This window comes from Octopus sinensis, linkage group LG4, assembly GCF_006345805.1.
Source record: "Octopus sinensis linkage group LG4, ASM634580v1, whole genome shotgun sequence".
Taxonomy (NCBI): Eukaryota; Metazoa; Mollusca; class Cephalopoda; order Octopoda; family Octopodidae; genus Octopus; species Octopus sinensis.
In genome coordinates, this window is record NC_043000.1 from 79219534 (window position 1) to 79233958 (window position 14425).

At 36.2% G+C, this 14425-nt stretch overlaps 1 protein-coding gene across 1 annotated transcript in view; it reads right to left on the minus strand.

Annotated features, from left to right (window-relative positions):
- The window catches only part of LOC118763023 (A disintegrin and metalloproteinase with thrombospondin motifs 7-like), a 206659-nt gene that overhangs the window by 112691 nt on the left and 79543 nt on the right, over nucleotides 1-14425 (minus strand). Inside the window, exons 9-12 of the mRNA XM_036502187.1 lie at nucleotides 14102-14227; nucleotides 11579-11673; nucleotides 9982-10067; nucleotides 8907-9014 (exon numbers count right to left, since the gene is read on the minus strand). Of these exons, the coding sequence (XP_036358080.1) occupies nucleotides 8907-9014; nucleotides 9982-10067; nucleotides 11579-11673; nucleotides 14102-14227 (415 nt within the window). The remainder of the gene's footprint in view (nucleotides 1-8906; nucleotides 9015-9981; nucleotides 10068-11578; nucleotides 11674-14101; nucleotides 14228-14425) is intronic.

The window sequence follows — 14425 nt, forward strand, 5'->3', positions numbered from 1 at the left end:
AGGGTGGGGTCAGAAATACCTACCCCTAATACAAGGTAAAACTACAGCTTTGTTTTTCTTTTCCTTTTGTAGTTTATTTTGTACCTTTTCGCATTGTTCCAGTCTTACAAAAAAAATCTCTTTAAAGTTATACCACACAATACTTCACCAAAACTACTCTGTTTTTACTATTTGTTTTCTTTTGTTTGGTGATTATTTGTTCTGCTTGCTGAAATCTTTCTAATGTACAGACACATCCAAGGGGTATCAGGACAAAATCCCACCAAAGACAAAGTCCTCACAACCCATAATCCACCGGTGGTTAATATTACATCACAGGAATATTGATGAATCGATTAATTACCTTGTTTGTTATAAACTGATGATTTGCCTTGTTTTTTTTTAACCTATTATTAAAATAATAGTACAGTCGCTTGCTAGTTCTATTTATTTTTTAATGGCTTATATAGTTGTGCTGAAGGTGGTGAAGAATTTTGTTTTATAAATCCATTGAAGATTTGGCAAATGGTGTGGTACCTTATGAATGTGAATGATAGAGGTCTAATGCATCATGTAAAGCAAAGGTAAAAATGCAGCCAGGTGAGATTACTGAACAATTATGCAGTCACACACACACACACCAGGCACACCGAAGTGTGAAAGTGCAAAAGTGATTCAATAAATTTTTTTAAATGGGCAATAAAAGCTGAAGAGACTACACAACAAATTATTGCCAAAGCTTATACATCTATATCAGAATAAGTAGCTACAAAAATACCTTTCCTCCATATCCTTCGATGAGATGTATGACACTATAAACCAGTGATTCCCAAGGTGGGGCCTGAGAAAATTCAGGTGGGGCGCGGGGCATAGACGTGGGCTGTGAAAATATTTGTACATGACGAGCGGTCATCGCGGGCACAACCTTAGATTTACATGTACTTGTAAATGTGAGTGGACATGGGAAAAGGTGGGGCGTAAAAACTTTTGCTATGAAAAAGTGGGGCGCCGGGAAAAAAGGTTGGGAAACACTGCTATAAACAGAAAAAAAAGTAACCATTTACCATTGCCATAATGTGCTCAAGATCTTATTATACCTGAAAACTGTGTAAAAACAGCCAATGGGGAAAATTTTTTGTTGCATGATTCAACATTTGATGGCAAGAGGATTTTGGTATTTGGAATGGCTAAAGGCATAACATTTCTAAAAACTTCTCCTCATTGGTGTTTTGGTGAAACATTTAAAGTAGTTGCTGAAATTTTCAACCAGTTGTGTACGCTTCATGCTGTAGTAGATCAACACTATACTCTGCAGCTATGCACTCTTGCCAGATAAGACTCAACTTACAACAAATTAATACAGGAAGTTAAGAACTTGTCAAATTGCACTCCTGTAAGTGCAATGATAGATTTTGAAAGTGCAATGCTGAATACTTTATTTGTGCACTTTCCTGAAATTGACATTCAAGATTGGTTCTTTCATTTGTGTCAAAATATATATAGGAAAATACAGGAGTTTGGTTTTCAAAAGCATATTAAAACAATACTGAATTTTTTCTTAAAATGAGGATGGTAGTAGCCCTTGCCTTTATACCACCTGAATCTGTTCAGGCAGCTTTTGAAGAGCTCCATGATATTATGCCAGAAGAAGCTTTGCCAGTTTTGGATTACTTTGAAGGCCATGTCCATGGGGATGCCAAGAATCAACATTTAGCATATCTCTTTGGAATATTGTTGTGGAAGGATTCCAACCACCCATCAAGTAACTAAAAGATAGATTGACTCATTGTTATAAAACAAAGAACTGTGTGTGATTGGCAGTTCGTGTTTGTAGCAGTTCTCTGTGAGCCTTTGATATAGAATGTTGAGTCTCGTGTAATAGTAATAGTAGTACATCATGTTTATACTTTCTTCCCCCTTGCTTCATTATATCATATACCCAATACAAGGATATAAAAAATATGCATGTAAGAACAAACGCTGAACTTCATTGTATGAATAATTTTGTTGAAGGATGGCACTGGCGCTTTGTATCATTTGCTGGGTGTTTCCACATCCAGTCATCTGGAAGTTTATGAGTATTTCAGGATGAGAAAGTAACTTTCAAAATGTTCAAATTACTCAGATTATTGCTAGTATCACTACTGAACCACTGAGAAAGAAATATATGGATGCAACGTCATGAATTTTATCAGTTGTGCAAAAATACCAAGAAACAACATATTTAGATTTCCATTGAGGCATTGCATTTGATTTATGGTTTTAAATAAATGTGTGGAATTTTCATATGAAGTTTTTCAGCTATCATAATTATTCCTAAATTTTACACAAAAGTATCAACTTATAAATATTTTTAATTTTTTATAAAATTTCACTTTCCTAAAATATTTTTATTGTAAAGAAAGAACAATATCCAGAGGAATATTGTCAAGGGATGGATTTTGTCTGGTGGTGGGGGGTCCTCAAGGGGATTTTTTTTTATTTAATATTTAATGGTTGAATAAAAATGAAAGTATTTTTAAAAACCAATTTTGTTTCCTTACCCAGGTAAAGGGTAGATCTTCCAAAATGCTCAGTAAAGGTTCTTGTGTGAAATAAAATTCAAAATGAAAACGACTTCCTTCAGTTACACTTGTAAAACATTGAGAAATAGTACAGCAGAATTTTAGTATGTCAGATCAACTTCTATAGTAACTAACAACAATAATGATGATGATAATGCAAAGATAATAGATGTTGCAATACCAGGAGATTTGATGGTGAAATATAAGGAAGCAGAAAATAGTGAGAAATACCAGCCACTGCAGGATGAGATTGGAAAGTTATGGGGCATGAGGAAAGTAATGGTGATACTGGTGATAATTGGAGAATTAGGAGCAGTTTACAAGAGCTTTGAAAACCATATTAAGAATATTGGAGCCGCTGTCAGGCTCGAGGTGCTCCAGAAGACAGCATTGTTGGGTACAGCTCGCATTCTAAGGAGAGTATTGTCTCTTTGAGTCACAGGAGAAGGCACTACTTGAAACCTTTGGTGATTTGTTATTGTCTGCTTTCAATTAAAGAACAACCACAAATAGAACAGCGAGAATCAAAACAATAATAATAATTAAAAAAATAGTTCAATGAGATAATGGAAAGGAAGTGAAAGAGCAACTGAAGATGAAGTATTTCCAAAGACTGAGGCTGAAATTGTGCTCAAACTGACTGGATGGAATAAAATCCAAGCAGTTAATATGTGGGCGATAGCATCACTTTGGTATGGAGTGGGAATTATAAAATGGCAAAAGAGAGAAATGAAGAAAATAGATACCAAGACCAGAAAAATGTTGCCAGCACATGGAGCCTTCCACCCTAAGAGTGACACCAATAGGCTGTACTTGTCCAGAAGAAAGGGTGCGAGAGGTTTGATCAGTTATCAGAACTGTATCAAAGCAGAGGAAAAAAGCCTTGTGTAGTATATAAAAAATGCCAGGGGGCCACTTTTGAAACACATGAAGAAGGCTAGCATCATCAAAACTGGAAATTGTGTAACTAAATAAAAATTTAAACAAGAAATAGACAAAAAAAAAGAACAAGTATGGAAAGTAAAGAAAATATATGGACAGTTTGCAAGTGATGTGAATACCAAGACAGATACAGAGGACTGGTGGCTATGGATGAGGAGGAGTGACCTGAAGATAGAGCCAGAAGTACTCATATGTGCAGCTCAGGAACAAGCCTTAAGGAATTATATGAAGTACAGAATAGACAACACTATCGATAGCAACAAATTCAGAATGTGTGGTAAGAGGGGTGAAATGGTATGACAGATTATTAGCAAATGCCTGAAATTGGCACAACACAAATACAAAAGATGTCATGATAATGTAGCAAGAATGATCCATTGGGAGCTCTGTGGAAATCACGGCCTACAAAGAGCAAAGATGTAGTATCAGCAAACTCCAGGAGTCACTGCAAATGGGGATTGCAAAATCCTGTGGATGCAATGATCCAGTGCAATCACCTGCCCAGACATCAGAAACTGGACATTGTTGTGGTGAATAGAAAAGAAAGAACATGCACAATAATTGACATAGCATACTCCTATGACAACAGGATCAATGTGAAAGGAAGATAGAAAAAACAAACAATTATGACCATTTAAAGTAGGAAATATGAAGAGATCAATGAAGAGAGTAGATGTGATACCAATAGTAATTGGTGCACTTGGGAGTATCAGCACTCAACTACCAACATGGGTGAAAAAGATCGGTGCAAATGTGAAGGTAGAACACCTACAAAAACCAGCATTACTTGGAACTGCAAGAATTCTTTGGAGGGTTCTTGAAGCATGACCAGTAAATAAATGTCACCTTAGTCTGCTGGCTGTGAACAGTTGACACTTTCCATCATACCTAGAAAAATAAGCTGAGTTTTCATATAATAATAATAATAATAATAATAATAATAATAATAATAATAATAATCCTTTCTACTATAGGCATAAAATCTGAAATTTGGGGCTGGGGGATAGTCGATTATATTAACCCCAGTGTTTCACTGGTATTTATTGAATCCCCTTGGCAGAATTTGAACTCAGAATGCTAAGACAGATGAAATGCCACTGAGCATTTTCTCCAGCATGGTAATGATTCTGCTGGCTCATTACCTTAATAACAGTGATCATAATAATAATAACAATGATAATGATGATGATAACACACCCTGGGTATGGCATAAAACTGCATTTGGTTACGGTGTCACAATATGGGAAGAATAAGGTTACCCTTAACGACAACTACCTTCAGATCACAGTTGGGCAAAGTGTAGTACATGTAAGCCCACTCCAAGACCTACAAATACCAAGTTGGCATCTATCAGGGTTAAGCCCATCTCATGGGAAAAGGAGTTCCTTCAGCCTTGATTGGCAACCCCTCTAAAGAAGGTGTCTCAATGAAAACACTGATGGTTGTGCCAACTCAACACCAAAATTCTCAGGAGTGAAAATGTCAAATACAAAGATATAAAATAATGGATTGAACAAGACTGACACTACAAACAGTGTACAAGGTAGGCGTGGACTCTCAGAGCCTTGGCTAGCAGCCCACCTAGTGATGATGTCACAATAAAAATATTGGTGATCACACAACCTTACAAATGCTATCTTTAAATGAGTGATGTCAAAATTAAATAATAACCACAACTACACTATTGGGACTGGAACTGTTAAGAGTAAAGGTGTCATACACAGCAGGCAGGGAGTATCTGTTCAAGCTCTGGAAAGTCATCATCAAGTTATTGATCAGGACCAAAATCACGGTCAAAAATGCAAAAGAAAAAGAAAAAGAATGAAATGGGAAAAAGAAGTAAACAAAATAGTAATAGAATGCTGGCTGAGAAGTGAACCGAATACAAGAGGCTTCATGAATCAAATGAAGAGAACATGGGATAAAAAAAGAAGGTTTTCAAGCATCTGCCCAGCAACTGATAGACCAAGCAAGTGCAATCCATAGGAGTAGAGACTGAAGTAATTCAGAGAAACATAATAAGAAACAAAGCTGAAGAAGAGTGACACCGCAGTAGCAGAAAGTAGTAATGAAAGGGTAAGAGATGAAGGACATGAAATGAATGGAAACTGCAGAATGCCAGAGAATACTGATAAAGTAACTAATGAAGACGATCTAGATGGACAAGTGACAGAAGGAGATTTTAGAAATGTGTAGTAAAATGTTTGATGGGAACAATGAAGTACTACCAAATGTAAAATATATGGACAAAAAAAAAAGTGAAGAAATCCATAGGCAAAGTAAATGATGTCTTAAGCTTGGTTAAAACAGAAAATATCAGTGAAACAAACCAGCTAATCATAGCTGCTGCTAATGTCATAGCTAACCTAGCAGGCTACAAGGGGAAAAACTGAAGATATAAAAGCAAATGAAAAGAAAGAATTAAACAGGAGAAAGAGAATACAAATGAAGCTGGAAAAGATATGGAAAGAACTGGGGTGATTGAAAAGGATAATGAGAGGAGTGCTTGATAAGATAGTAATCAGAAAATTGAAAGAACAGGGGAAAACAAACAGTACATGAAGAATTGACACAAAGATGACAGCATTAAAGGCTAAATTAAAAAGATATGATACTAGATGCAAAGATTTCGTACAGAATAGACTGTTCCAATTGAATAGAAGGCATCTATTTGAGGAAATAGAGAGAAGCCAAGACCAGGAAATGATTCCAGGTGTGGAAGAAAGTAAAGAATTTTGGGAAAGTCTGTGGAACAGGCTGACAAGACATAAAGAAAGCCCAGAGCAACTAACAAAGTTGGAAAGACCACTTGAAACTGTACCAAGACAAAAGGACATCAGAATTAATCTATTTACAGTGAGACAGAAGTTTTAAAAAATAGCAAATTGGAAAGGACCAGGCCCAAATGGAGTACAAGGCTATTGGCTGAAGAATTTTACACAGATGCATGAAAGGATCACTGCACAACTGGATGACTGCATGCAGCAAGGTCACATCCCTGCCTGGATGACAAGTGAATGATTGCTGCTATGCCTCAAGGATCCCTTTAAAGGGAACTTGGAATCAAATTTTCAGCCTAAAACCTGTTTACCTCTAATATGGAAGCTTATGACCAGTGTCTTGGTGGAAGAGTTATACAACCATCTAGAAAGTAACAACCTACTTCCAGAAGAACAGAAAAGATGCAGGAAGCAAAGTAGGGCAAAAAAAGATCACTTATTAGTTAATAAAATGACAATTAGAAAGTGTAGATGCAGATTGATGGGACAGGATGTAGCATGGCTAGATTAGAAAAGAGCATATGACATGGTACCACACATTTGGATGTGTTAAACTATGGGCATGTTTGGAATAGCAAAATACATGGAGAAAATGCTTAATGAAAGTATGAAACATTGGAAAACTAAATCTATTGGAGGAAAGCAAACACTTGGAAAAGTGAACATCATATGTGGAATATTCCAAGGTGATAGGTTATTTCCTTTACTATTCGTATTGGCCATGACACCATTCACTATGATACTACAAAAGGTTAAAATTGCTTATGATTTGGGAAAAAGGAATGGTCAGATAACTCATTTCCTTTCTATGGATGATATAAAGGTTTATTTGAAAAATGAAGAACAGCTTGAAATTCTTGTACATACTATCTGCATTTTCTCAAATGATGCAGGTTTGGAATTTGAATTAGAAAAGTGTGCTATATTGAAAATGAAATGAGGAAGATTTGAAAGAAGCAAGGAATTGAAGTGCCAATCGGAAAAATAATGAGAGCATTTGAGAAAAGACAGTGGTATAAGTACTTGGGAATACTGGAAGCAGATGAGATAAAAAATGAAGAAATTAAACAAATTTAGAGAGTAGACAAGGAGAGTCAGAAAATTATTGCAGTCAAAGTTGAATTCCAAAAATCTTATTGAAGCAACAAATTCAAGAGCAGCACCCCCAATCAAATATGGAGTTGGAATAATAGACCAGAAGTGAAATAAAGAAACCAACTGCAGTGTGGAAGGTTAGGGTTAGGGTGCAGCACAAAGTTTTGTCAGTGAACAGGTCGCGGTCTGAAAGCGACGAAAATATTTTGACAAATTAAATTTAAATGTTGAAGTGAATCTAACGGTTTTGTGTGTTTCTTAAATGGCTTATAAACACCTTTCATGCTGCAATTGGTTTCGTTCCGGCACACGATCTCAGATCAAGTCACTCGCTATGCAAGTACATCTTCGAAATAAAGAAACTTGACAGAGAAACTAGAAAGTTGACGATGTATGGAATCCACCATCTGAAAGCTGATATCAACTGGCTGTACTTGAGGCTTAACAGTAGTAGAAGAATGTGTACAAATGGAAAAAAAAGTCTAGTAGAGCATTTACAGAGCAACACAGAAAAACTACTAATGACAATTAAAAAAGAACAGGCGATGAAGCTCATAATAGGAGAAAGGGACAAGAATGAAATACAAAGAGAGCACATCAGACAGATTGAAGAGAAATCTCTGCATGGCCAGTTTAGGAGAGCCACTCAAGACACAGGTGGGACAAAATCTAGGACTTGATTAAAAAAGGGGCAATTAAAAAAGAAACAGGGACCCTAATTGTAGCAGCCCAAGATCAAGTGATAAAAACAAACAACTTGATAAAAAATATATAGAGAATGTGTCAGAAAAATGTAGAGCTGGTGGAACTTGAAATGAGACTGGCACACACTGCAGCAGAATGCCCCAAGTTAACACAGGAAGAATATAAGAAATGGAGGTATGACCAGGTTGTAAAAGTTTTACATTGGAAACTGGGCCAGAAATGGGAATTTGAAGCTGGAAACACATGATACAATCATCGAGTTAAAAGAGTACTAGAGTCAGAAAAATGTAAAATGTTGTGGGACTTACCTCTTCAAATGGACAAGAAGTTAGAAAACAATAGACCAGATATTATGATCACAGATAAGGAAAAGCGAAGTTGCTTATTGACCCATCATACCTGTTTAATTCCAAGATTGTAAAGAAAGAGGAAGAAAAACAGAAAATATAATCCTTTAAAATTTAAAAAAGGAAGAATTTGGAGCATGAGAACAGTAAAGGTCATGCCCATAATAATAAGTGCATTGGAAACAGTAAGCCAAGATATAGACAAATGGCTGAAAGCGATTGAAATAGAATGCCTGGTAGAGCTTCTGTAGAAAGTTTGCTTCTTAGGTACAGCAAGGATTATCAGAAGGGTCCTTAGCACTTGAAAGACTGCTTAAAACATATGGATACCAAAGGTTACAGGTCATAATCCAATACCCACATAAATCCTATCACAAATTAGACCAAATCTGAGCTTTGTTTCAATAATAATAATAATAATAATAATAATAATAATAATTAAGATCAATATAAGCAAAAAACAAAAAACAAAGAAGAACTTTAGACAAACTTACCTTGTTCTTTCCACAATAAGCACCAGCTATTCCATGATAATTTACCTTCGACTCACCAAATCTTTCATCATGAATGAGATATGTACAGGAATGGAACTTACACTCGGTCTGGAACCATGACAAATGCATAGTTTGTTAATTATATTATTATTATTACAGACACAGGCATAAATGTATGGTAAGAAGTTTGCTTCCCAGCTACATGGTTCCACCTTCAGTCTGCAGTACGGCACCTTGAGCAAGTGTCTTTTACTATAGCTTTAGGCTGACCAAAGCCTTGTGAGGGGATTTGGTAGACAGGAACTGAAAGACGCCCATCATATATTTATATGCATGTGTGCCAGTGTTTTTCCCCCACCACCAATTGACAACTGGTGTTGGTGTGTTTACATCCCTGTAACTTAGCAGTTCAGAAAAAGAAACTGATGAAATAAGTACCCAGCTTTACAAAACATAAGCACTGGGGTGAACTCATTTGACAAAAATTCTTCAAAGTGATGCCCCAGAATGGCCGCAGTCTGATGATTGAAACAAGTAAAAAATAGAAAGATAAAAGATTAGTTTGGTTAGAATGGTAATTAGTAAGTAAAATCTTACTTTAGTATGTCAGCTAATAGCAAAAAAAATTATTGATTTAGTTTGATTGCTAATTAGTGAGTAAATTTTCAATTTAATATAGCTGATAAAGGCAAAGAAAATTGATTAGCTTGATTAAAAACACATTTGTAATACACCATTTGTGGTCGGGAGTACTACAAATGGTTGAGTGTCATTGTCACTTTAACTTGCCAGAAAAAGCAACTATGTTACCCCGACCTCAAATCACACTACATTTTCAAAAATGGAAGGACCAATTAAATAATGTATATTATGTCTGAAAAAGCAACTTGGCACAAAAACAACAGTGAACAATTTCATTCTATGATGCCTAGTAACAGCTAAGTGAAGTGGGATATTGAGAAGAAAGTATTTTGACAATTGACAAAACAACAGCAGTGAATGAATTAGATCGCCATCCATACTGAGGCAGTCTTCTACCATTTCCATTATAACAAAAGATAATATGAAATATTACATTGGGAGTTTCTTTAGGAAATCCTCTGTAACGGAAGCCTGGTCCATAGTTCATTTCACATGTATCATCTGGTGTAAGGTATAGACCTAGTGAATTAAAGAAGATTAAAACATTATTCAAATCCAACATTTTTTTGTCATTGACATCTTGACTTACCACCATTCAAAATCTCTCTCTCTTTCTCTCTCTCTGTCCCTTTCTGTCTTTCTCTCTCTCCCTCTTTCTGTTTCCTTCTCTCTCTCTCTCTTTCCATCTCTCTACCTCGCTCTCTCCCCTCTCTGTCTTGTTCTCTCTCTCTCTTTCCATCTCTCTCTCCCTTTCTGTCTCTTTCTTTCTCTCTCTCTCTCCCTTTCATCTCTCTCCCTTCCCCCTCTCTCTCTCTCACTTGCCATTAAACATTTAGTTTCCATTAGTGTCTCTTTCCTTCTACCCTCTGCCATTACTATCTCTCTTAAAGCACTCTAGTACTATTCTCTCTAACACTACATCTCTCGTATCTCCTTTTCCTATTGTCTCCACAATCTGTATTTTGTACCTCATAATTGAGCATTTTGCCATTTTACTCAATTTTATCTTCAGCATTCACTCTCTGTTCTACCCACCCTGTTGGCCATGTCTCTATCTGAATTAGATAGAAACAATATAGAGTAAAGAGGATTCTTTATTCTTAAAAGGGTAAAAAGCAGCCTCACTAGCTCTGGTGCCATGAATAAATCCTGACATTCTCTGTAAAGTAGTTGGTGATAGGAAAGGTATCCAACCATATAAGCTATGTGAAAGATAGCTGATCCATCTAAGAGAGCAGTAACTCTAAATAAGAAATGATGCAGCCTATGATGACTTGCCCAACCCATGCTGACAAGGAAAACAGATGTAAAATGATGATGATGAATGTGACGATGGCAACAAAACATTCTCTAGTGGTAGTGGTGGTGGTAGTGATGATGGTGGCGGTGGTGATGGTGGTGTTGATTGTGGTGGTGTTGGTGGTTTTTGTGGTGGTGGTGGTGGTGAGGAAACATTTTCTAGCAGTTAAATGGTTTGATATTATTTGTAACTACAACTAGAACTGTTAAAACACTGTAATATTGCAACCTCCTATATATATTTGTTTCAACAAATTACTGACCATCAGCCTTTAGCTACCAATGTTCTCTCCTATGCAGACGATACAACCCTTTACTGCTATCTCTAACCATCCATAGACAGGCACCATCCACATGCAGCCTAAACACCTTACATCAAAAATTGCAATGACTTCATAAACAGAAAATTCCTTAACAATCTCCAATGGGATCATGTCTAACTTTTCTTCTCCACAACAACACAATCACTACATAATGGATGTTGTCTTCAACAACAATGTCAACACAAAAACACTCATTACATGTCAAATAAAATATCTTGAACATCACCATTCTAGTCATGGACAAAACAACTAAAAATCATTACAAATGAACTAGTAAGGTAGTAGTAGTAGTAGTAGTAGTAGTAGTAGTAGTAGTAGTAGTAGTAGTAGTAGTAGTAGTAGTAGTAGTAGTAGTAGTAGTAGTAGTAGTAGTAGTAGTAGCAAACAGGAGACAAATACTGCACTGACCTGGTAAGAGACCATTTAGTGTTAAGCTTTTAAAAGTGTCTGCAACTTCGTTTCGCTTGACATTCTCTTCAAACAGACACTCTGCCAGGTTGTTGCTGCCAACAACAAAAAGAGAAATATATCCTAACATCTATGTATCTAGCATGAGGTTGTATTGCAAAGTGGCGGAGTGGGAATGCATTACCAGCCTTCCAAAGTATGTTACTATATTATTGTACACCATCTTTATTACCATTCTATCATTCCGTTATGATTATTGCTGTTATTCACTCTTTTATCTTTTATTTGTTTCAATCATTAGACTGTGACCATGCTGGAACACCACCTTGAAGAATTTCTTAATTGAACAGATTGACTCCAGTATATTTTTTTTAAAGTCAGGTACTTATTTTATTGGTCTCTTTTGCCGAACAGCTAAGTTACAGGGGATGTAAACACACCAACACTTGTTGTCAAGCAGTGGTGGGGGGACAAATATGGACGCAAAGACACACACTCACACATACATGCGCACACACATGCACATGCACACACACACACACATACACACACACATACACACACACAACAGACCTCTTTCAGTTTCTGTCTACCAAATTTACTCTTAAGACATTGGTTAGCGGTTAGCATTGAGGCTATAGTAGAAGACACTTGTATAAGGTGCCCTGCAATGGGACTGAACCTGGAACCATGTGGTTCAGAAGCAAGCTTCTTACCACACAGCTATGCCTCTGCCAAAGCTATTCATTACTAAAGTATATCTATCAAAGAAAGGTACCTGCCTAACATCTATTCAATGTTAAATACCTACACAAAATTAGATGCCTGATGTTAGGGAATTTGATAATGTGTGATGACTGTAGGGTTAAGTGGGACTAGACTACACCACATGCTTATATGTGCTAACTTTGCCACTACAACCATTGTGCTGTGCTCCTGAACAAGGCATCCTAACAAAATTCTAATTTTCTTTTTTGTCTTTGGTCAATAAGTATTATTTCCTATTTGTTTCTACTTAGAAAATAAAGGAAATTACTATTATTCCCTTCAAACTTTGCTTTTGTGATCTGGACATCAATGTTTTGAAACTGACCTATTTTCCATTACATTTCAGACAGATTCAGTGCTGAGTTACTGAAGGAGAAATATCGATGTAGCAAATATTCTGCTCAATGCCACAGATTTGCTTGATCATTGCTTGACCTTAACAACCTGAGCATGTCCCTTAGTGACTGACAATATGTGCATCTCTGATCATGAGCAGTAGTAGTGGGGGAGCATCATGGCTAATATTATTTTCGTTTTTGTTACTATGTACAAGAGACAATTTTTGACATGTTTCAGTCGTATTCTAAATTCATCAATACAGTAGAGCAACAACAGTATTAGCTGAAATACTAAGGTCCACTGTATTTGCTGGGAAATGAATATAAAGTTAGTCATTGTCTGAGAATGCATTTTTCACACCATATATTTCTGGTCAATCTTTCAATGCTCCCTAAGCTAAATGTGTAAATACACTAACTTGCCTATTGTTGGACAAATATGTAGTGCAGTATCTCAATATTGTTTAATGCTCCTGATATTAACTATTGATACTGATTTACTTATTGTTTGACAAACATAAAATCTCTACATTATTTAATCTCGCATCAGTTCCACTGCCCTACACAAACCAATGTACAATCTTGTCCCTTTACATAGAAAATCATTCATCACTACTTTGGTAGGCATGGTGAAGTCGTACTGGTTTGCTTATTTTGATGTGGATGTTGGAGCTGAGAGGACTAATAACAGGGATGTGGATAATGGTGGTGATGATGACAATGACAACAATGATGACGACAATGACAACAACAACAATGAGGATGATGATAATGATGATGATGATGATGATGAGGATGAGGATGATGATGATGATGGTGAGGATGATAATGATGTTGATAATGAGGATGACAATGGTGGCATCAAAGATGACAACAACAATGATAATGCCATTGTCATTATATTCTTGATGAGAATAATGATGATGAAAGCAGTGACAATAATCACAATAACAATACTTATGAAGATGATGATGACAATGATAATGATGCTGACAGTTATAATTTTGATTCATTCTACTGGTAATGATGTTGCTGATGTGTGTGAGGATGACAATGGTTAAGATGATGATAATAATAATTACAGTGGCACCAAAGATGAGATAATGATGATGGGGATCACAATGATTGTGGTGGTGGCAGTGGCTGTGGTGATGATGATGATGATGATGACAATGATGATAATGACGAAGACAACGACGATGATGATGATGATGATGAAAACGATGATGATGACGATGGTCATGTTGATGATGATGATGATTGATATAATGATGATGGTGACCATGATGATGATGATGGCAGTGGTGATGATGATGAGGACAGTAATGCTTGTGATAAGGATGTTCATAATAACAACACCATTGTAATGCTGTCATGGCAGCAACATGTGATGTGGAAGATGGTTGTGTAGACTTACTCTATCAGTTGCAGCAGAGATTTTCTGGAGCAAATACTCCATCCAGTTCGCAAAGTTCCCATGATACCATGACTTGCTGGTGGCGTTTTACATTCTTCTGTTTTATCACTGTGAGACATACCTAAGCTGAGTGATAGAGATTATTTGAGTGGTGGTAAAGGGAAGATTAGATTTTTGTTTTAACGAAATAGCAGACATTTATCACAAAATTCGAAAAAAGAAGTAATGTCAATAAGGTCATACATTTGTGTAAAATCATACTTAAATATATACATAATTAAGCCAGACAAAATTTATTGAGACAAATTTTTACAGCCAGCTGCT